Here is a 24,207-nt window from a genome sequence, read left to right as displayed (position 1 = left end):
CCAGTACAGCAGGTTTGATAAGCAGTAAACACTGGGCCCTTCAGATACTTGTTAGAAGCATGTGTTCTGTAACCTAGCAACAGCGCAAAAAGACTGTTACAAAAGAACTAACTTTCATTAGAAAGCCTTCATTAAAAAATTATATTTAAGTGCAAAGGTCTTTGTCACGTGAAGCATATAGAAGCAGGGAGTTTAAAGGGCAATTCAGAATAAAAATTAATTTACATGTTATTCCACGCCTGTAGGACTCTGTCTTCTGCATAATCAAAAGATGAAGAACATTACAATATTGACCCATATTGTGATATGTAGAAGAGTCATAGCATCACTGTTTTTCAGGAATGGAAAAAAACACTACTTTTTAAATGATTAAATACTGTTCTGTCAAAGTTGACGATTACTTTTAATATTTTTTTATTGGTTAGATTTAAAAAACCCAGTGACAAACATAAAGGAGACTGATAATGATTTGTAAAAAAATTAAAAATCACAAAATATGTAGTTGTTTCAGAAGAACAGCAGCAATAAACAGGTTTGGAGATGAGAGTGACTAAATGATGAGATCATTTTTATTTTTGGGCGAACTAATCATTTAAGGAAATGTTAAATTTGCTCTTTGTTGAGAAACTATTAAAAACATCTTTAGTTTTTCTTTTTTGAGGTTATAACAACGTTATGTGTAAATTTATTGTATGTTGGGCAGTGTCATGACAATGATAAAACTCACAATCTGCTGTTTTCGTATCATTTAAAAGCCGGAGACCAAATTGAAGAGAGCAAACAGGAGGGTAAAACCCATTTATCCATTGCTCTTGATTAATAGTTAAACAGTATTAGTATCTAAGCAACATGTCCTGTCGTTGAGGTGTCTGTTACACGAGTCAAACAGGTGAACAACAGAACTATGACCACAGGAAGAGAGAAAACATTACCTAAAGGAAAGGGTGTAGACAGGGTGAGTTTTTCCACATTTACTGCAAAAAAAACTCAAGGGAAAGCATTGTGACATTTAATGCATAACGAAAATGACACAACTGTTTTTTATGTCCTCCTAGATTACATGTATATGTAAATACATGTATAAGTGCTTTAAAGGAATAGTTCACCCAAAATTTAAAACTCTATCATCCCTTATTCACCCTTGTGTTGTTCAAAACCTGTATGTCTTTTTCTTCAGTTGAACAAAAAAAGAAGATATTGTGAGAAATGTCTCAGTATTTTTGTGTCCATACAATAGAAGGAAATGGTGGTCAACGGTTTTTGGTAATCAACACACTTCTGAGTATAATGTTTAGTTTTGTTCAAAAGAAAGAAAGTTAAACAGGTTTGAAATGACATGTGCAAATGTATTTTTTGTTTAACTTTAAGAATCAATTTAGGAATTTGTTATACAAATAATGTTTTTGTTTTTGCGATTTCAAAAAATTATTTCAAAATGATTATTAATTGTCATTTGTTTACTAGTCATTTATTGTTTGCACATTAATAAAACAAAAGAACGCCTTAGAGTGATTAATACAAAAGCCTTACATTGTTTTTCAGAATCATGACAAAGATGTGTATGCTGATAGAAGTGGTTGGTGGAGAAACACTATTAAGGTATGAGATATTCCAACCAAGGGGATTTTTTTAATCAATTAAAATAGTCAACATTTATGGCAAACACACAAAGAGTTCACACAAGAACAAAATCATTTTGGTGTAATGAGAAGCTCTCCTTATCTCCCATCAGAACTCTCCCATTCCTGGCACTTACCACATCCGAGACTTCATTGAGGAAATGCGTCTCAACCCTGTGACTAAGACGTATGGTTTCAAAAGCACCGGGCGGAGGGATAACCTCATGATGCGTGTGCGTAGAGGGGACGTGTTATTGCCTGGGGCGTATAACTTCACCGACTCGACCAATGAGGCTCTCCGGCACCAGGCCACTTACTCTTTTAAAAACTGCCCCAGACGTGATAACTACACTTTAGGGATCAGGGACAAAGTAAGTCTGTCCAATATGCCATCCTTCAAGCTGCGCAAATCCTGAGTTTATTGAGTTTAGTTATAACTTCCCCAACTGGAGAACACCAGCAGCATGAGGTCAATCTAACAAATGGGGAAGCCATTTAAAAGCCTGATCCAAATCTTTTAAGAATGAAACATTTTAATGAGGCACTTAACAGAGTATGTGCCTTATGTGCCCCTCCCAAACTTTTTTATTTCAAACTCAATTTGGATGCTCAAATCAAACTTCAGAATGTATTAGAAAACAAAACGTAAATTCTTTTAATTGTTTTAAATGAATATTGTTTTAATGCAGGATATTCGGCTTTCACCTGGTCATTATGATGTTGCAGAGAAGCCCGTCACCAAATCCCCCTGCAAGTGAGTGAGTGTTCAGCCTCAGCACGCTTTCACACACTCCTCTGAGAACATGACACACTGCTATCTGTGATGATTTCTCATTCTGGCTTCACAACTTCAAAGCATTGCCATCAGTCACTTACTTTATTGCAGGACTTGAAAGACATCATGGGCCGATTGCATAAACTGCTTAAACTAGTCTTAGTAGTTAGTCATCTCATATTTTCTCTTCAAGACTGGTCATAACTTCTTTAAATCAGTTAAAAAAGAATGTTGGGCCAATTGAAATATGAAAAGTAAGACTAGACCTTTCAATCTGTGAGACTAGCTGTTAAGACGCAGTTTTAGTGGCTAAGTTTATGCAACCGGGCCCAGTGGCCTTGTTTATAAAAAAGCGTTGTTAATTAGATTTTACGATAATTTCTCAAAGTATGTACGTGTGATTCATAGAACGAACATTGCCTACGCACAGAAAACGCGTGTGTGCCTCTCTATCAGATGTGAAATCTATAGGCCGTTCTCAATATGCGTTCTTCAGCGGTCTTGTGTCCTCGTGTCGTCGCTCTTCACCATCAATAACCGTCAAAGTCCGGTACCAATACTCAAGCCCTGCATTCCAACTAGGATATATCGCCCTTCGGAGTGAAAACAATCATGGCTGCCTTACTTAAGGGTCGTTCCAGACCGAAGTGCTCATAACTGGCCTCTTCTAAGGGCCCTTTAGAATGAAGGATTTTGAAGGGTACAACTGATGGTCTCTTCCGACTCCCATGATTCTATGTGCAGATTCTTTGTGTGGTGACGCCACCTCCTTATGGGCCTGGGATGATGACACAGAAGGGCACTTCAAGAAACTGTTGTTTGGTCCACTACACCCTTTAACCGTTCAAAGTTATCACTCCGGAGGGTAAACCATTCGAAGGGATTAGGGCATAGGGATGAGCCCTTCGAAATGGAACGCATGGAAGAACACAAGAACAGAGAACGAATGAAAGTACTCGGATGTGTTTTCGTTATCAAGGATGCGTCTCATGCAGCCTTGCGTGCTTTCGGAATCGACTTTAAGTCCCAGAAGTCACTGCGGCACATTCATCCAAGTTCGTTCTTCCGAAGCTGCCTCGTAAGACCGGTCTCCACAAGAACACAAGTCCGTTCTTTGCGTTCTTGGAATTGAGAAACGGCTTATAAATCATAAATGATCGTAAAATTGCGCACAGCGGAACACTTCCAGATCTTTGTCTTTTTTTGATGTCTGATTAATGTCATTGATAGAACACCTGTGAATGTCCAATCCCCATACAAGTGGAAAGAATTACTTATATTTCCAAAAACCTGCAGCGACAAGCAAAAGTGCAAACGTGCAACGTTTTTTATAAATACGAATGCTGCTGTGTATTTTTGTGAATGATCAATTTAAGATCAAATCCGTGCGTACGCATATTTTATAAATGAGGCCCCAGGACCAGTTTGAGAATGTTATAAGATGGTCACTTGTCCTACCAGGCGAATATTATGCATTTTGGTTGAACGTTTGCCATTGTTAACAAGCAAATGTTTGAATTTCGGTAAAATCTGATAAATGCATACCCACAATAGTTACGAAGAACTGATAATATTGCTCAAAAGATTGTTAGGTTTTATGTACAATGGAACATTCCAGGGCACTCCTTTCCATGTTTTAATAGTCACCCTTTCAATTTTCCCAAAAAAAACCCTTTCATAATTTAAGCAATCTGAACCAGCTGGACTGGATCAACAGGAATGTCTATATTGTTGTGCTCTGTATAGTGTTAAACCCTCATGTTGGCTCTCTGTTCTGTGCCTTATATTCACTTCTCTAATGTCACTAATCTCTTATTGCAGACACGTGATGTTCCGTTCAGTGGTCCAGAGAGTCAGTTTTCTCCCTGTGAGTGTCCTCTTATAATCTGAAAAAGCCTCTCTCTATGTGTACTTAACAGTTAGCTTTTGCTAATGCTTGAGAATGTTTGGTAAAGCGTGTAAGCTCCTGAGATCGACGTTCATGCGCGTCACTGGTTTTACACCTCATGAGTCGTGGCGCGAGCGTGCAGGCTGGTTATCTGAGCTCTGCTGGCAGCTGTCTGCTGTTGACAGAACACTGAGGATGATAAAGCATCCTCTGGGTCTCATTAGGATGAATGTTAGGGCCTTGTGTGGTTTTGAGTACGTGTCGTCTTGTGTAAGACAAGTGTTGTGTCAGAGGTTAAGTAGCGAGGAAACCTCAAGCTTAATCCAAAGATGACAGATCAACAGCAGATGGGCAACTTTTATTGCTCAGGGGTTGATCTTTCATACTCCAGGAGACTTTACGGAGATGTCTCAGATGTGTCCTTCAAGAGGATAATAGTAATACAGAGTGTCTATTTACACTTACTACAAATAGCCCACCTTGTTGGCAGAGACCATTTGCACTAACTCCTTTAAACATTATGTGATTGGAATAGAGAAAGTGTTTCAAACAGCAGGTCCAGTGGCGTGAGGTGTAAAGTCTGTATGGCTTGGCACGGGAGACCGGGGCTTATATCCACCTCTCCCAAGAAAAACACTCTTGTAACTTTTTGTATTAACTTACAGATCATAACTTTTTTTTTTATTGACTCATTCATTTTTATTCATAAAGTTTAGGTTTAGGGCTTTAACATTTCAATAAGTTGCCATCGTTTTAATAATTTTTATAAATATATTGATTTAGACTGTAATGTACAACAATACTGAGGTGCAAATAGTAACGCTATCTGCCACTATTTATAAGTTAATAGAATTTAACTACTATGTCCACTTAATCCAAAAGAAAATACAGCTTTTTTTGGCTAGTGTTAATAGCATATTGCTAAGAAATGCTACTATTTTCACTTAGTGTTAACAGAACCTACTTTTTAAACACTTGATGCAAATAGCCACTGCTATAGTAATAATACCTGATTGCCTCGCAAATTTGTTTTAGAAATAGATGATTATGAGAAGAAATGACATGAAAAAATGCAAAGATGCATTGAAGTGAAAAAAAATCTCTGGAACTATCCCATTTCATTTAAATTAAATAAATGCGAATGAAAACAATATATTCTTTTGTAATCTGGAAGAAATGTTGTAACTAGTTGAATAAAACAAAAAACATTATTTTATTTGAACGCTCACCTAAATAGTTTATTCAGAATTTTTTTTTTGGACTGTTCTCTTAATTGTTTTATGCTTGGAAAAAAAATGTATATAGGCTAAAGATACATATGAATATATACATTTTTTCCCTTCCAAAAACATTTAACTCCTCATGTTTTTAAAGTGTTTCATTGTGTTAGTTAACTGTATTTTGGTGTTATTTTTCTTAATTAAAATAACCTCGCTGCAGCTTAATTGACATTTTTGCAATGCACAAAAAAAAAAATGAAATCATCTGTTTTTGCAGGCAAACTCTTCATTTCTCACTCTATTCTCTCCATATCATTTTATCATGCATATGAAAAATACAAAATAGTGCGAAAAGGTTTGTGATTTATTCTGGTATGAGGGCTGTTGAATCTGGATTGACACCCTTAATGAAATAACAGCTCAGTGCCTCTACAGACATGTGTAGTATGCCACAGCTATTTCTTTTATCCGGGGGAATGTTGAGCTGGCTGTAAAGGCGCAGTGGCCTGATTCCTCTGAAACCCACCGGAAGTTGACCTCATCTGGATGCAGCTTCCATGTGACCCGCATGAACATAGCCACCCCGGTTCAACCTGCCGTGCAACGCAGCGCAGGCCAGCTGGATCCAGTGAGCTCACCGGTGGAATCAAATAGCATGTAATGGTTGCACACGGCAGGGGGGCACGGTGGCTTAGTGGTTAGCACGTTCGCCTCACACCTCCAGGGTTGGAGGTTCGATTCCCACCTCCGACTTGTGTGTGTGGAGTTTGCATGTTCTCCCCGTGCCTCGGGGGTTTCCTCCGGGTATTCCGGTTTCCTCCCCTGGTCCAAAGACATGCATGGTAGGTTGATTGGCATCTCTGGAAAAATTGTCCGTAGGGTGTGAGTGCGTGAGTGAATGAGTGAGTGTGTGTGCCCTGCGATGGGTTGGCACTCCATCCAGGGTGTATCCTGCCTTGATGCCCAAAGACTCCTGAGATAGGCGCAGGCTCCCCGTGACCCGAGGTAGTTCGGATAAGCGGTAGAAAATGGATGGATGGGTTGCACACGGCTTCTCAGGTGTTGAGCATTGAAGGTCTTCATCTCAACCGTGTTTTCGAAGGCATGCAAATATATCTATGTTTGTAGATTGGTGGTCTTTTTTTATAGGGGGTGCTGGGGGATTGGAGAAATCCTTTCCTTTAGTCAGATTTTAAGGGAATAGTTTACCTTTCATTCTGGTAAGAGAATATGATATAGCATCTTTATTTCATTGGCATTGATGGATGCAGAAGGAGGGACCTGCGCCGGGACAATACAACCCGAGACCAAGCACAGGCACTGCAGTCACTTCCTGCTTCAGATCCAAACTTCCCCGACTGTACAGAGCACACGCTGTGAGTGATATAAACCGAAACAACATTTAATTTTTATAGTTTCAGTCATTGTTTTGTCTAAAATGGTGTTTTTTTTGTTTATTAAAGGGAACTCCAGGACCTGGCGTATATGAGCCGACATGGCACAAGGGTCAACAGCTGACCTCTGGGGTCAAAGTGCACTGGGCCCATGACCTCCTCTATCGTAACATACCATGATCTTTACCATTTAAATGACTCGCCTGTATGTAGTCCTGCTTGGGATGTCAGTATAATAAAAATGAACATTTACGCAATCTGATTTATTAAATTTTATCAAATGAACGACCCATATTAATATTTGCCTAAATACATAGATTTCATATACACATAATTTCCAAATAAATATATTAAGTATACATTATAAAAACCTGATTTACAGATCATCTGGATAACTGTTCAGAAAATCGGTTTTTAATCTGTATCCTCCAGGTAACTAATAATATTTTAAGATGAGACATTACTACTGATTTTCTCAGCTCATCATCAATCTTGTGACTAGATGTCACAGTTATGGTATCTCTGGCATGTCATGAGGTTGCTGTGGCGTGACCGCCCATAGTGAACAATGCTTTCTTAAGACTCAGATAACTCATTCAGTCTGAACAAAGAAGTCAATGTCACACCCACACAAGAACCAGTTTGACCCCTTTCAGGGGTTATGACAAAATTCGCAGTAAGTTAATCATGTTGAGAATGAATATGCGGGTTAATAGTTTCTATATTTACACAATGGAATAGGTCGAAAATAACTCAATGTTGAATACATTTATTGTAATAAATGTATTATTAAATATATGATCAATATTGATTAACATGTTGGATTGCCTTTCAGCAAACTTTCATTGGTGGGTTACTAAACCCATGCATTCGGTCAAAAATGGATTAACCCTCTGTTGGGTTTGTCCATTTTCGTCCAAATGCTGGGTTGAAATAACCCAATATTTGACATACCCAATGTATATTAAAATCATGATAAATAATGGCCATGACATGAAACAACTGCATTTCAGAAAAAAACTGATCGTATGTAAAACGATTTATAAACTAAAATTATGTAACCCTTTTAACTAGCCTATGCCTTTACAACATTTCTGGACCTTGGCAGTAAAAATGACTAAGATGTCTATGAGAAGGCTCGGAAGCTCTCGGATGTTATCAAATATATCTTATTTTGTGTTCCGAAGACACAACAAGGTCTTGAAATGTGTAGAACGTCATTTGGGTGAGTAAAAAAAAGACACAATTAAAATTTTGTGGTCTTCATGGGTGAAGAGAATCAAAGTCATTCTTCCCAAAATACCATGTATGTGTAGCGGTAGTGTGCAGTCATTTGACTGATTTTGAGCTTCGGCCAATCACGCAAGTTGTTTTTAACGGGGTCATGTTCAGACTCAATATCAGTCAAGACAAAAGTGGCTGGAGGCCTGATATCATTTTACATTGCAATGGACAGGTGTTGGTACTACATCACAGGTCTATTATATGACTCATAATACTTTAAAGAGGATGGGCTGGGATGAGGCCAGTTTGAGATGAACTATTGTTTGTGAAAAATGAACAGCGCCAGTTGTGAATTACCTTATTTTTGTTTGATTGAGAACAACAAATGGTCGAGCACGCCAATTGTGAAGGTCACCTTGCATTTCGCGTAAGAGTAGTTATTCACTAATAAACAAAATTTGAGGTATTTAAAGGGGTCATGTCATAATTGTTTTCCTGTGCCAATTGCCAAAACTATTGTTTTAATTCTGTTAAAGTGTCCATCAGAGGCAACGGAGGTGCTTTTTCTGTTCTGATGTGGGTTGATTCAAGGTTAAAAATCTGATGATAATACTGAACAATATTGACGTTCATTTTTTCCAAAATATTTTGAATATTCTATTATTAGTTTATGTTGAGCTCAAAATAGTCGTACACATCTGTGATGGCATGAAGGCAAATATATTATGAATTTATCTTTAACAGTGACTTTCAATGCATTCAAGGTCATAACATCATCCGGCTGCATTTTTGTTTTTCCGTACACATCAAGCATTTTTGTGTAATTTGCACGCATCATATCTTTCCAGGGTTCTCATCAAAAAACAAATACGTCTTTGAATCGCTGGACAGCCAGCTGTCAGAGCTGTAACTCAGTCAGGACATCTGACCTCCAACGACTCCTGGTTTCTGCCTCGGTCTGATGGAGAGCATAGGGGCTGATCTGCCACCTGTGAGTAATCAGAGAGCCACCCCGAGGCCTGGATCACACTAACACAGTCAGGTACACAACAGACAGAAACATGAGAACTCTCAGACTGGAGATTGCCTTGTTTCAGTACATAATCCACTCAGATGAATAAACAAATGAAGACAAAAAACACTTTAGTAATAACCTGCAATGCACTCTAAACAATACAATCTGACCTTAAAGGGATAGTTCACCCAAAAATGAGGTACTCTTTATGAAGCATTTATAAATGTGTTCAATAATGATAAATAAGTAATTTATGAATGCATTATAAAGCAGTAATAACTAACAAAAAACCTGCCAAATAGTGAGCATGTATAAGAAAAACAACATAACACCCTACAGTGTCCAGTCTGACATCTTATATTGCAAACGGCATCAAGATAATAATGAACCTGCTTTCGAGTCAAATAAATATTGAATAAATACATTTATTAAGCATTTACAACATGTGAGTTAATAATCGCTCGCTACTTGGCCGGTATTTCGTTAGAATCCCTCTTTTTATTCATGCAGTTATAACTGCTTCACTATGCATTTGTAAATGACTTATTAATCATTTATTTATAAATGCTTTCACAAATGTGGAACAGCTCAAAGGTGGGTAAATACAGATTTTTTTGTTGTTGGATAAACTGCTTCTTTAACAGATCAGACACATCCCTGTGTCTAGCAGAAGACAACACATTTTGTGTAGGGATGATAAGATTTCTCAAGTAATTTGAGTAATTCGAATACAAAAATGAATCGAGGCAATAAATTTGAGATTAAGCTTTGTTTAATCCATTCAACTAAGGAGCACTGCGTTTCCCCACTGACCATTATAACCAACGCACAGCCCGCTAAACTATGTGAGACAAAAGGTTTTAGTCTGTTCACACGCTCCCACGTATTTCTCAAGCTGATAGATAAGGGATAGCTTAATGGTGAACTGCTATTTTACTTAGTTTTAGTCTATTTTACAAGTGAAGCTTATTATCCGACTGCATTGAGTCCATAAAACTAGATACAGACTTGTGGATCCCGAATCCTTTTATTTACACATGCCATCGATCTGTTCTGTGTGTCTGAGTGAATGAACAGCACAATTTAACATGCTACACGCCTGATGCTAATGAATTTGTCTGCGTCAGCACTTTATAAGGACTTGAACACATGAACTTCATCTCTGAGAGTTTATTTCACAAACATTGTATTGTTTGAGCAAAGAAACAGACACAAAAAATAAACTTCTTCCTACAACCTGCCAAAATAAAAGACCAGTTAACTACAGATTTGATGTGGACAAATATATAGTACTTTTTAAAAGTATAAAAACCGAAACGAAAGCTTATTTAGAGTAACTAAGTGCATCATGCATAAGTTAGATGTTTGCCTTTGAAACTTTCTATTTTTATTCATGTTTCTCATTTAAATAATATTGCATTTTGAAAGTAAAAAGGCAATGAATGTGCTAAATGGGTTTAGTTTTCACAGATATTAATGTATGCAATTTCAGCTATAAAAATGTAAATTGTTCTAGAAAAGGAAACAAATGAGTTGCTCATTTTAATTTTTTATTTATAATTTAGTATTGCTCTTTAAAAAAGAAAAAGTACTTATTATCCGAATACTGATAATCATTAGACTACTCCATTACTAAAAAAATCGATAGCTGAAGCCCTAATTTTGTGTAAGCTTATCTTTCAACACTCACAACGCAAACCTGTAAACAGTCATTTTCATCCCATAAATCATCATATAATATGGCAGCGGTTCAGCTGAAGTAATGGAGATGGAGCAGAAAGACCTGTTGGAAACAATAAAATTGGAAGACGCCGGAGAGAAACGTGTTCCTTGTGCCAGGAGAACATGTGGGCATGTATAGTGCAAGTAAAAAAGAATCCCACTGTATTAGACTTACATAAAGCAGCTCAAATCTCTACTTTCCCTAATTAACATCTTGATCCCGGCATCTCACACAAACCGGCTAAAATAGCACAGTGTTGTTTTCCATGAGGCTTTAGACCCACATGCTGAAGATCCAACAGCCTCCCCAGAAACTCAAACACGGCCTGGTTGCTAGGCGACCACAGCCGCCCCAGAGAAAGAAGACAAACAGCATTGGAAATATTACATAAGATCTTCAAAAGTCTGAGCTACAGGGCCGGTGCTGATAGGGAATACAAAAGAAAACAATGACATGGAGATGATTTCACAATCATTGTTAAAAGAACGACCGCTGGCTACATAAATAGTCAACGAAGATCCAAGCCAGTCACTGGAATTTTACAGAATGTTGTCCCTGAGAAACAAGAGAATGCAGCATAACAACAAAATTACATCTCGCAAGGAAGTGATAAGAAAATGTGTTCAGTCTTTGCAGCGAATAATTTGAAGTGTTCATGTGTTTTGATCACAAGAGCGGCACCTTTTGGGTGCAATGTGTGTTTGAAACAACATGAAACATGAAGTGATTGTGTATATGATGTGATGTCAGAGTTCTCGTGGGATGATAGTGAAGGGTCGAATGGGGCAGCTGGACTCCAGCTCTAGTGCTGTAATGAAGCAGTCTGGAGCTTGTGAGCTGCCTCGGCTCTGCAGCGCCTCCCCCAGGCTGCTCCAGGCCTCGTGTGCCGTGTTCTGGACCTGTATCGCATCCCTCAGAACCTTCTCCCCAAGACCCACCCGGCCGGTACGCACCAACAACTTCCCCTGTGGACATGATATGTGGGAGAGACAATTAAGTATGTGCGTTCTTAATTAGTGTGTATTTCAAACAAACTCTTCTTTTTTGGTATAATAAACACAGATGTTTGCAGGTCACAGATGCAGAGATGTAACTTATTTAAAAAAATTATGCCTTTAAAGGTGCTGTTAGTAATTTGGAGAATCTATTGTAAGAAATGCAATATAATATACTTAACTATGTCATCAGTGGTGTATAAAGACCGTACATAATGAAGTGTTATATTTGTATTATCTTAGAATGAGCTATTACATATCTGCAAACACCGCGGGTCCCCTTGCATGGAATTCTTCATGTTGTTTCTACAGTAGCCCTAAATGGACAAACTGCTCTACGGAGAGTGTTTCGTAAATACGTCATCGTATAAATACGTTATCGTATAAATAGATGACATCATCTTAGTTCTGTGTCAATCACCATTGCTTTGAAAGGGATGGGTGGAGTGAGCGGTTGGCAGGGGTGGGAAGGTTGCTATTCAAATGTATTTCTCTACAGATAACAAAATACATGCTTTGAAAATGAATCTGCAACATATTTAATTAGATTACACAAATTTTGTAACTTAATCCAAATACTTTAGAATACTAATATGATACATAAAACAAAGGGATCATCAAACAGAGGACTTGCCTTTCCTCTGTTTATTATTTTAAACAACATCAGTTGTATAGTTTTCCCTTATGAGACATTGTAGTCCTTAATTCCAAGAAAAAGTCCGAATTGTGAGACAAAAAGTGGCAATTACCTTAAAATGACTGAAACAAGAAACTTACAACAGCTATCACACTTATTCAGGATAGTACTTAATAATATTAGTATGCAATTTCTATTAACCCAGATCCCTCCTATTTTGTTCGCAAGGGGTATGAAACTTGAAAGAAAGATTTTCAGATTTAAAGAATCACCAATTGCTGTTTACATTTATGCCTCTTTCAGTTTATATTTATGTCTAAATGAAGTAAATGACATTAAAATTCTGAGTTATAACTTTGGTAATCTAAAATACTTTTCGGATGGAACTGTAATTTGATTACCACCTACTTAAAAGTAACTGTAAAGAAATACAGTTACTCAAATTTTGTATTTTAAGTACGTACCTAAGTTACATGTATTTCGTTACCCCCCAGCCCTGGTGGTTGGTTGCAATTTGCAAATGCGACCACTAGATACTGCTTAAATTTCATACACTGGACCTTTAAAAGCATCTCTAATTTAAACTTCATTAAAAAAGCATTAAAAATGTAGGGTTAATTGTCTGAATCAGTTCTCAGTTCAGTTCAGTTAAACAATATTTTATTAAATTTTCATCTCTGTGTGACATTTACACACTTTTAAATGTAAAAAAATATACTTATGTAGTTACTATATATTTTAAACATTTAGATTATTTTAAACATTTACATTAAAATGTTTTAAATCCACTTGGGTGACACGTTTGTTGAAATAAAATGTCCCATAAATAATAGAAACAACCACTAAAACCCAGAGCAAATACTGTATACATAAATATTGAAGACAGATACTGAATATAATCAAAAGGCTTACTGATATCAAGATTTGATATTTTTAGCTATATCGTCCAACCCTCTACACATTGGTCTATGGTGGTGTAGACTGAGTTGAATCAGGCAGGTGTGTCTTGTCTTGTGTTGTCTGTTTATTTAAACTGGGCTGAAATATAGTAAGCAATACCAGCTTCTCTCTCTCTTCACTGATAAACCATTATTACCCATACTACATTCTGTTTGAATATCCATCTCTGATCCAATCTAATTCTTCGCCCTTTATTTTCTGCTTTTCTCACTCTCTTTAATATATAAAGAGACAAAACATTTTCCCTGCCAGATTTAAAAACCTTTTGATTTCAGTGAACCTATGTCTATTAGCTTTTAACTACCTTGCCCAAAAATGGACGAAATTACTATTTTATCAAATTATTACATTCAAATTTTTCAGTTATGTACGTCTTTCAATAACTAGAATATAGACGAAACCACTTTTTAACCTTAACCTTTGAAATAAATCAATTTGTTTTATGTATTGTAAAGGTATTACATTTCATAGCCTCCTATATCAGCACACACACAGTCAGCGCCACTTGACTGTTTAATATGCAGACACTTCAATGACTCCACTGGGGAGAGAGAAAAGTAAGAGGGGAAATTGGATCTATGAGTGAGCGCACAGAGCTGCTGAAAACACTAACAGGAGCGTTGTCTGCGACTCTTGGCTTTCTGGGCCTAATACCTGGAAGGCTTAAGAGGCGAAAAGAGAACACAAACACAGATTTGTAAAATGTAAATAGACTCTATTGCATTCTAGGAAACGGGAGGATCAAATAGATCAATAACACATAAAGTACTGATAGCTGCTGACGGTGGCAGAGGTGCCAAATGAAGTCTTGGTGTGGGGTCATGACCTTGCCCAGCCCTCTACACGAACCCTGCTAATCCAATGGCATACTCATCTGATCCATCTGGGATCAAATTAGTTTACCTGAGAAAGTGCCGGCTACTAGATACAGAATACTCTGTTATTCATTTATACACAAATTAAATAGTGCACAAGGATAGACATATTTTATTTATTTTCTTCCTTTTAAAGACATGGCTTCACTATACAGAGTAAATGCAAAAAAAATGTTGCTTTTAATGGGAATAATATGTTGCGGATGGCAGAGGATGCCCAATGGCAGACGAATGAGACGGCCTAGGTAGTTTGCTAAAATATGAAGCGAAACATGTCCTAACACATTATGAGGAAACGCTTGCAGCATCCTGCATGAAAAGGCCCTAGCACTCATTCTGTTTGCCATTATCAGCTCTCTCATACAGTTGACTGGTTGCTAGGCATCCCATAAACCCTGGAGAAGGAGTGAAGTGTTATAAATAATGTATTTGCATTATCTAATCAACCAACAGGCCAATGGTAGAGAGCAAAAAAGAGTGCCATAGAAACACAGAAGAGAATGAGAGATATCGTACAGGCAAATCACGTGTGTGTGTGTTTCTGTGTGAGTGTGTGATGACTCAACCAATTTGATGCAATATCAGACACTAACAATGAGTCGGATGCGACTCAGCTGACATCCCCAAAACAGAAATACCCATCAAGCTGCTTTGCAACAGAAACACACATGTATGGATCCAACAATACTGTAGGTCTCCTCATTTAAAGAAACAGATCACCAAAAAGGAACATGACGTCTTGTGCCAGGTTTGATTAAATGCTGTATTGCAGTAATAAAAATCTGATCAGCATCACAATTAAAGCTACAATCCATTTTTTTGCCTCTCTATCACCACCTCCGTTTGAAATGTAAAATGCAGGCTAGCTAATGTCATACTGACATTTCAAAACTGTAACTTGTAACTCCTCAAATCATTATTTTAAGTTACAACTTAGCACCGATCCAAGTACCCTAGAAACAAGCTAGAACAGGTTAGCAATACACATCAAAAGCTTATGGAGCACAAAAACTCCTAGCATCATGTTAAATCATGCAAGCATAATGTAAAATAATCTGCCATCATGTTAACATCATACGAAAACATGCTATAGCTAGCATCATGCTAATGCTAAAACATGCTAACATAATGCCAAAACATGCCAGCAGTGTTTCTTTCAATATTTGGAATGTATATCTAAGTAAAATGGCTTCATCCTTTTTTATTGTGTAAATTGGAATCCTGACCATGGGACATGTCAACATAATCCCACCCCATTGACGAGACATTTGTCAAGCAGAGAAGAAATATTGTTTGAAGGGGAAGGAGAGGTTAATGTTTTCGATTAAAGATTATGAGGGGGAATAAGCCCATACAGATCAATTATTTATAATAATGTAAACCATTCAGTTGTTAGTTTTGATCCCACCGTGACTGAGGATGTAGTGACAGCATGCAGTGATGTCCTCATGAAGTGTGTGGACTATGCAGTGCCTCACCATCTCAGCTCAGAATTAGTTCTCATCAGCTCTGGGAATTGATAGTGTACGTCTTTTGTTCAAAAATAGCAGGCAACCGTGCTCTCATTGGCCAAATTTAGGGAGAAAATGGCCTAGCTTCACTTCACTTACTCCAGTGAAGATGAGTAACGAAGGGCCTGACATTATGCAGTCACAATGAAAGAAGAGAGTGGAGGCAGAGCTAATGTTAGCTCACACGTTACTCCGCCTTTCTACACACACACGTATGTGCATATGCCACAGCTCCAGCATCATTGGACCAATCGCTGGTGACAAATACATTACAGTGACTGAAAAGTGAAAACTTTCTTTTTATGCTTGTATTTGAGATGTCCCTTGTACAAATGTACGTAAGTATGTTAAGTATGTATAGTACAACATTGTTAAAAGGTGTGTGGTTGTGATAGACAGCCCGTGGTCGAGTCTCTCATTGTTTGAGCTGTGTCCAGTAAAGATATATTTAATATTTTAGAATATTTAGTTTCTTCTTTGCTGAAAATGCATTACCTTTTTTGGCCTGATGGGGCAACGCTCATTTAAAAATTTTAAACAAACATTATGGTTCTATCTGTGCTATTTATTGCATGATTTGCTTCTGGTTTCATTTATTTTATGTGTGTATTCAATATACTTTTTTGGACATTTGTGGGTTCATTTTATTCAAATAACAGTATTGTAGAAAAAAATCTTCATTTAAAGTCAGAGGGTGCTAGAGGAAGGGGAACAAATGAATGGACAGTGTTTTCCAATGGCCTGCATGTAGAAGTAACCATGGTTGATGCCGTTTTACTGCAACTACATTCTGATGTAGGAATGTCTGTGAATGTGTGTGTCACTCACTAGATGCAGCAGTATGCGATGTCCTCTAGGGTTTATGGCGATTGCTTCATCATACAGGGTCTTGGCCTCTGTGTCGTTGCCTCTGAGCTCAGCCAGATGGCCCTTCAGCAACAGAACTGAATGTGAGGTGGGGAAGAGAGTTCCTGCCTCCTGCACACAGAACTGAGCTTCTTTCCTCCTGCCGTCTGCGATGAACAACTCCCCTGTGTGCCCCATGACATCACAAAGCACATACAGTTGCGTCAGTTACAAACCATCACTGTGACATCTTACAAACATCAAAAAAACATCACAGACAACATTATGATCATGATTCTGATGCCAGAGTCGTTTCTGACAATTTTTTTGTGACATTTCAGCAAAATCTATTACTCCAGTTACAAACTGTGTTTGTTTAATATTTTCTTTCTGTGATATTGGTATCGTGCGTGTGCGATGATTCATCTTTATAAAACATCTCGGACATCACACCTGTGACACAGCCATCTGCAACGTCAACACACTCAAAGATGTATTCATTGCCACGTCATTTATAATCTCTTTGAGAAAATGAGTAAATATAAAAACGTTACATCATTTTGGGCAAACTATGCACCAAACAGGTGCAAATCAGGCAAATGTGCGCGTTGTGTGTGTTTTATAAAATGACGAAACTGTGATCGCAAACACACAGCATTCTCCCCTCCCATTAATATCTCTCTCACACACAGAGGGATATTCATCGTGATGGCTAAATAAGGCCATGTGTGGAGCGCTGTGTACGCTCAGGTCCTCAACTCTGGCATTTAGGACCCAACACAGCCCCAAAAACTAAATCCCATTAACTTCTGCCTGCTGTGTGTTGTAGGACAATTTAGACAGCTATTACACTAGTAAAGGTGTAAAAGCTTTTTAAAATTATGTCACCTTATGTGTATAATAAATGTTAAGATTTTATAAACCTTATATTATTCATTAAAGATTTTAGTTTATAAATCTCCCAGTCAAGCTGTGATGTTGTGTCTTTCATGTGCTGGAACTTCTTTCTGGAAATTCAACTGCAATTCTTTAATAACACATTTAAATGTGCTTTTATCCATTTGTAGTACGCTTCAATCCAAATTGACTTACAGTGTATATTTATAAGTTCACACATTTCCTGAAAACAAAATCTATGCTGTTGGTGTTGCTGGTGTGCATTACGGAAATTCAAACTAGCCATTTTAGATGTTAGTTCAACAAATCACATCTGTCGATTAAACAAAATGATAGATGATGTAAAAAACATATTAAGGATGTTGGTCTGGTTTTACTAAGCCCTTTCAATAGGGGTTCGAATTGAGGTGGACCTGGGGTAGTCCCGGACCCCTCCTAATGTCTAAAATAATGAACTTGTTATTTGTCTAAAGTTCAAAGAGATGCAAATTCACATGACACATTTCCCAAAGAACTTCTCTTTCTCTCAGAAAACGTTCCCATTCCCCAGAGATTCTGCAAACATGAGCTCCGACTTTGACAAAGCTTCTGCTTTAGTTTTCGTATTCTGCATTGGTTCATATGGATCGTTTTTATATACTTGTTCTACATTACCAGGAGATAAATCACATTTAAAAGGCCTTCACGCTTCTGCATTAAGTGACTGGCTGGTTGGGCACTGTACAGACAGCAACTATTGAATTTTGACGCATCCTCTCCCTCACTAGCTCACAAAAAAAGGAGAAATACATCTTTCAATCTCTCCCACATGTGGATCTCTTTTAATGGATTATAAACATTTTAAGGACATTTATGCGCTTAATGTGGTCCAATTACTGTTATCCAAATTATCATGTGATTGATGTTTGTATTGGCAGCCCCGCCGTTTTTTTGGGGGGCTGTTGGTTAGGGGACCCCCAAAAGCCTTGACACAATTCTAACACTGTTTACTGTATTTATCAGTATAAAATCCCTTAGCCATTCTCTTATGTCAATGGACAGATCTGCCTGTGCTCTCACATTCTCTCATTTGACCAAAACCAGGATAAGTCCCATTTTAGACAGGAAATGAACCCATGCCAGAGGAATGCTGGGAATGGGAACAAGAGGGCACAAACACCCACCATAAGATCCCTGGGAAACGCACTTCATGCAGAGCAGCGTATAAATAACGCAAAAATAACATCTGCGCAGTGCTTCAACAACAATTTCACTTTGAAATATGTCAAGTTACGAAAGTAAAATCTGGGTTGTATAAGGTATATGGTTTATGTTGATGCTACTCCACAATATATGGAGTTTTGTATTGTAATACAATTTATTTTATTATAATATCAACAGCAAATAACTTTTGTTTTGCAACTTTATCGCTTAACAAGCTCAAACCTGTGCTGTGATTGGCTCAGGAAATTCAAGCGTACCTGCTTGCAGCCAGATGCGCTCCAGAGTGTTCCAAATGTAGGTGGGGCCCTGCCTATGGGTGGAGCTATGGATTGACACCTCAGACATGGCCTTCTCCAGACGGGACACAGCCAGAGACGGAGCGCTCTGAGACCCTGAAGTCACATGACGCACATCTCAGTTAGACAAACACATGCAAATGCACACACTCACAACACACGCTGATACACACCGGTTTCTGTCTCCTGGAAGTCTGGAAGCGTGAGGTGGAGGCCGCTGGGTTTCCTGCTCAAAGGGCCCGGATCTGGGGGTATACTGCTGTTGTCATCTTCGTCACTGGAATGGACAAGAAAGCACATTAAATCACAACATCTAGGAGACACACACATACCTGAAACTCAGTCCCTCACATACAGAAAACATCACCTGAGTCGAGTGAAGTCATAGCGGCTCTGCCACAGCTCCAGCATTTCTGCGCAGGTCTGTAAAGCAACTGCCGGGCTGAATAAAGCCTCTTCTAGCTTCACTTTAGTAAAAAGCAGACTTAACACAAAGAGACTTAAGTTATTAATAAACTGTCCGCGAAAACATAGTGTGTCTACAAGGTATTCAGTTGTGAAATTGCCAACTTGCAATGTCCTAGATTCAAGGCAATATCAAAACATGCAATAACCAACAGTATATAATAAAGTAATAAAACACAAGAGGCTGTTAAAGTGACACAAGAGGCTGTTAAAGTGACACAAAGCTTTTAAACAAATCTTTCACTAATACGGCTCATAGGTTTAACTGTAGGCTGTTTGGGATTTTCAAGAAATGTGATTCCAAGGGAGCACTTATACTGAATTTACTGAAAGTGATAGTTCACCCATAAATAAAAAAATCTGTCATCATTTACTCATCCTCACGTCATTTCAAACCTGGATGACTTTCTTCAGCAGAGCACAAAAGAAGATATTTTGAAGAATGTGTCCCCCTTTCACTCGCATTGGTTTTGTGTCCATACAATAGAAGCCAATGGGTACAATCGTTGTTCGATTACCAACTTTCTTCTATTGTATATTATAAATTACAGTGTTATACAGTATAATTAATTTTATAATGGTAGATTATAAAGTAAAATATCAATATTAACATTTGGCTTGCATTTTTATCCAAAGTGACTTCCAAGGCATTGAAGCTAATCATTTTATGAGTATGTGAGTATGTTTCCTGGGATTGGAATCAGGGGTGTTGCTATACCTGAAGCTCTACTGGGGCACAGGCGCCCTTTACTTTTTTCTATAACTTTTTTCTATTTTGTGCAAGAAGTATGCAACACAATGCACTATATAAACTTCCCTTGCTTAAACCACTATTCCTACAGTGCAACATTACTGTGGAAGGTGACTCCAACTAATATAAAGAACATAATTTATCTTAAAAAAAAAACATTGTCTGGTTTAACAGTCCAAAAAAAGTTGGCCAAGTTTTTACCTAACTGTACTGCATTAAACTGTACTGCCTATAACCGCACATAGTTATCTCAGCCATACTGCCAACTTTTTATGTAATGTCCTAAGCTAGAGGTAATAAATTAAATAATAATATAATTTCTGGAAGTACAGTAGACAAATGTTTTTCTAAGCAACAACCCAATTTAACAGATTTGACAGAGGTTTTTCCTGAGACATTTTCCTCTAATGTCTGAGACCTGACCTGGGGATGTACAGTAGTTTGTAAATCAAGTTTTACCTCCCCCAAGCAAATCATCTCCTTTATGCTTCCATTTCACTGCTTTGCAAAAACAAATTCTGATGTCCATCTACAGGGGCTATTACTGATTGAGTCAGAACATGATGATTGATGTTATTTAGAAGCTTACTTTATTTTCGTCATGTTTTCATAGCCTAACTCAGTCGCGTGTCGTTTCCCTTGCGTGCTGTAGTTTTTGCAAGGAAACACACAGACTGCTTTTGTGCGAAAGTATGGCACGAGCTTGTGTTTTCAGATCGGTTAAAATGCACGACCTTGTGAATCAGGTTGTTACATTGCATTGATCAGTTTATTGCCATTATTATCAATTAAATGATTACACTGAAAAATAAACAAAATTGTTAAAACGTTACCTTGAAATTTATACTGGGTCAGGTGTGTACTAATGCTCTATCAATTGAGCTACGGAAACATTGGCTATATGATGTCACATTGGCTATAACACAGTTTGCCTGTATCTCCTCTCTTGACAAACCCATATCGGTCGGCTACTGGTATGCAACCCTATTTCTCCATCCGGCCATTTGACCTGTGGCTACATGTCTGGGGAATTTCTTTTGCAAATGCGTCCCTCTCTAAAAATGTACAGAATGGGTGGACATCTGTGTGTGCTCGAGGGTGGTGGTGTGAAGCCAGATGAATGTGAAGGTATGTGTGGGTGTGTGTGTGTAAACAACACAAGCAGAGCAAAGCTACAGCGAGACACTATTTATACTTCTGTTTTCTTACGCTTGCCATGTATGATAACAAACAGTTGTGATTCTTCAAGGGTGTGATTCTTGGAATGAAGTATGGAGTTTAGGCGTGATTCAGTGTGTGGACAGTGTGTTTGTGTGCGAGAGGCTGAGCCCTTGACATTCTCCTGTGTGTCACTTTGAGACATGATCTTTCTCTCCTTCTCTGGTCCTTTCAATACTATGGTGCAATACTGACCCCACATGGTGATGAGTCATTTGTGTTAAAGGGATACTTCACCCAAAAAGTTAAAATACACTCATCATTTACTCACCTTCAAGTTGTTCCAAATTTGTATAAATCTCTTTGTACTATGGGAGTCAAAGGGGGGCAAAACCTTATTGGTTATTAGCATTCTTCCAAATATCTTTCTCTGTGTTCATCAGAACAAAGAAATTTATGCAAATTTGGAACAACTCAAAGGTGAGAAGATGATGACAGAATTTAAATTTTTGGATGAAGTATCCCTTTAAACTGTCTAAATTAAATGTTAATTTCAGTTGTATACTTAATCTTAATATACAGTATAAGGCAACCGCTATCTAGATCCCATATCAGGATTAAAAAAATATATAAAGGTTACCTTGCACTCTTTATATAAGCACTTATTTTGAATTGTGAAGATACACACATTAACGCTTAAAGATACATACTTAAAGTTGTCCGGGTGTTGGTTAAGGGCGAGTTTAAGTGTGTCCAAGGCGAGTTGGTAGTGTTTCTGGGCACTGAGTAGTAAAGTCAGCAGGTGTAGAGAGTTAAGATCATCATTGTGTACATTCAGAGCGGACTGCAATGGCTCCATCGCCTCTGAAATCTGCCACAGATACAAAAAGACAGAGAGCTCAAAACAATAGAGATCAGACAGAGACATTCCATTTACACCTGGAAATATTTTTTTTGAAAAAACTTATGACTTAAAATGAAAAAGACATATTTGTGCACTGTTTCTACTTTTACATTTTATTGAACTGATTTATGTCATTAAAAACGGTTGCCACACTGACTGAATACACAGATCTGATCTCTTGACTGTAGGGAGTGAGTGTGTGTTATTCTGCTGACCTGTCGAACCAGAGCGAGCTGCAGAGAGAGGTAGAAGGAAATCTGTGGGTCATGAGGATCCAGCGCAAACGCTCTGCAGTCAAAAACACAATCAGAATCTGAAGATTCATGTTCAGTTTGAGCCAACCTGACACATGCCAATCTCTTCACAATTCACCCTTTACTAAGCACCAAACAGATCTTACCCCCATTGACTACCATAGGAAAAAATGCGGTCAATGGTGGTCAAAAGTGCCCAGGAACTGCTTGCTGTCTTTCTTTCTTGAAAATATCATCTTTTGTGTTCAACAGAACAAAAAATTATGAATTAATGTTTCCTACTATCGGAGTCATTGTTTGGTTATAAGCATTCTTCCAAATATCTTTCTCTGAGTTCATCAGAACAAAGAAATGTATAGATTTGGAACAATTCGAAGGTGAGTAAATGATGACAGAATTTTAATTTTTGGGTGAAGTATGACTTTAAAGCTATTAGCAAATGGCAATCTGGCAATCCTGGCAAAGTAGGATTGGTCAATATAATTTTTTAGGCTGAGCTAAATAAAGGGTCAATTAAAATCCTTAAAAAGTGAAATGTGTGTACACACATGAACAACAAACATACTTGCGTAGTGACTGCAGTGCTCTTCTGTTAAATTCGTCCCGATCGGCTTTCAGCGTGGCTGTAAACATACAATTAAAACAGATTCATCTCCCCATAAAGAACAGCTGGAGGGCTTTTATAATATTCTCACTTCTAAGGATGATAGTGGTCTTAAAGGGATAGATCACCCAAAATTCTGCCACCATTTTTTACTCAGCCTCAAATTGTTCCAAACCTGTATCATTTTATTGTTCAGTTGACTGCAAAGAAAGATTTTTGGAAGAATGTTAGCAACTGATATTTTTGGGGCAAGACTGACTACCAGAGAAACAATTATTGTATTTTTTTATTCTGTTTAACAGAAAATTCGATATTTTGAAGAATTTTGGCGCACATCTGACTACCATTTTAAATTTTCCTACTATGGTGGTCAATGATGTCCCAGAAATGGCAATTCGTCCAAATATCTTTCTCTGTGTTCAAATCAACAAATAAATTAATACAGGTTTTGAACAACTTGAGGGTGAGTAATTGATGACAGAATTTTAATTCTTGGGTGGAGTATCCCTTTAAATACCAGTGAGGCAAAGCCTACCATCGGAGGCCTGCAGACTGCGACACAGGCCTATGGTGAGATGAGCTCGAGGAAGAGATTCCCCAGCACACTCTCCTAAAGCAACCAGACGTCCTGCCAGAGACACGGCATCTTCCAGCTGACAGACACACACATGCACACATATTTAAACTAATAAATCCATTTTAGAGCATCGTATTCTTAGTGTATAAACATCTTAGTTTCGTCTTTTATGTAAGTAATACAGTCAAACAGGTTTGAAATGATAAACTGTAAGGTTGAGTAAATAATGAAAGAACTTCACATTTTTGGATGAGCTGTTCATCTACTTATCTGGGTTGGAAACTTAATGGTTTCAAAAGTCAGGTTACAACTTAATTGCAACAAATCTTTTCCATACAAACACTGTATTAAATAGGTTCGTGTGTATGACCAAAACTGACTCGAACGAACATGCTGACATGAATAAGCATCAAGGT

At 37.8% G+C, this 24,207-nt stretch overlaps 2 protein-coding genes across 2 annotated transcripts in view; one reads left to right on the top strand and one right to left on the bottom strand.

Moving 5' to 3' along the window:
• The first annotated feature begins 857 nt into the window (after positions 1-857).
• On the top strand, positions 858-7,153 carry stpg4 (sperm-tail PG-rich repeat containing 4). Its single transcript, XM_056761324.1, has 7 exons — positions 858-955; positions 1,543-1,599; positions 1,733-1,990; positions 2,309-2,373; positions 4,216-4,261; positions 6,774-6,878; positions 6,966-7,153. The coding sequence occupies exons 1-7, from the start codon at positions 905-907 to the stop codon at positions 7,074-7,076; spliced, it is 693 nt and encodes a 230-aa protein (XP_056617302.1). The 5' UTR covers positions 858-904; the 3' UTR covers positions 7,077-7,153.
• Positions 7,154-10,285: 3,132 nt separating this feature from the next.
• Positions 10,286-24,207, bottom strand: part of ttc7a (tetratricopeptide repeat domain 7A) — a 34,986-nt gene continuing 21,064 nt past the window's right edge. The window contains exons 13-21 of the mRNA XM_056760319.1: positions 23,750-23,867; positions 23,176-23,233; positions 22,572-22,644; positions 22,163-22,323; positions 19,446-19,562; positions 19,252-19,355; positions 19,040-19,174; positions 16,665-16,867; positions 10,286-11,823 (exon numbers count right to left, since the gene is read on the bottom strand). Of these exons, the coding sequence (XP_056616297.1) occupies positions 11,605-11,823; positions 16,665-16,867; positions 19,040-19,174; positions 19,252-19,355; positions 19,446-19,562; positions 22,163-22,323; positions 22,572-22,644; positions 23,176-23,233; positions 23,750-23,867 (1,188 nt within the window). The 3' untranslated portion in view covers positions 10,286-11,604. The remainder of the gene's footprint in view (positions 11,824-16,664; positions 16,868-19,039; positions 19,175-19,251; positions 19,356-19,445; positions 19,563-22,162; positions 22,324-22,571; positions 22,645-23,175; positions 23,234-23,749; positions 23,868-24,207) is intronic.

The sequence above is a fragment of the Triplophysa dalaica genome, chromosome 11 (assembly GCF_015846415.1).
Source record: "Triplophysa dalaica isolate WHDGS20190420 chromosome 11, ASM1584641v1, whole genome shotgun sequence".
In the NCBI taxonomy this organism is placed as follows: domain Eukaryota; kingdom Metazoa; phylum Chordata; class Actinopteri; order Cypriniformes; family Nemacheilidae; genus Triplophysa; species Triplophysa dalaica.
This window is presented reverse-complemented; position numbering and strand designations above follow the sequence as displayed.

Excerpts from the sequence above, each read along its gene's own strand:
- stpg4 (XM_056761324.1), top strand. The coding sequence starts at position 905 with ATGACCACAGGAAGAGAGAAAACATTACCTAAAGGAAAGGGTGTAGAC. Across the intron at positions 1,991-2,308 it reads CTTTAGGGATCAGGGACAAA|GATATTCGGCTTTCACCTGG; the intron begins GTAAGTCTGTCC and ends GTTTTAATGCAG. Across the intron at positions 6,879-6,965 it reads GACTGTACAGAGCACACGCT|GGAACTCCAGGACCTGGCGT; the intron begins GTGAGTGATATA and ends TGTTTATTAAAG.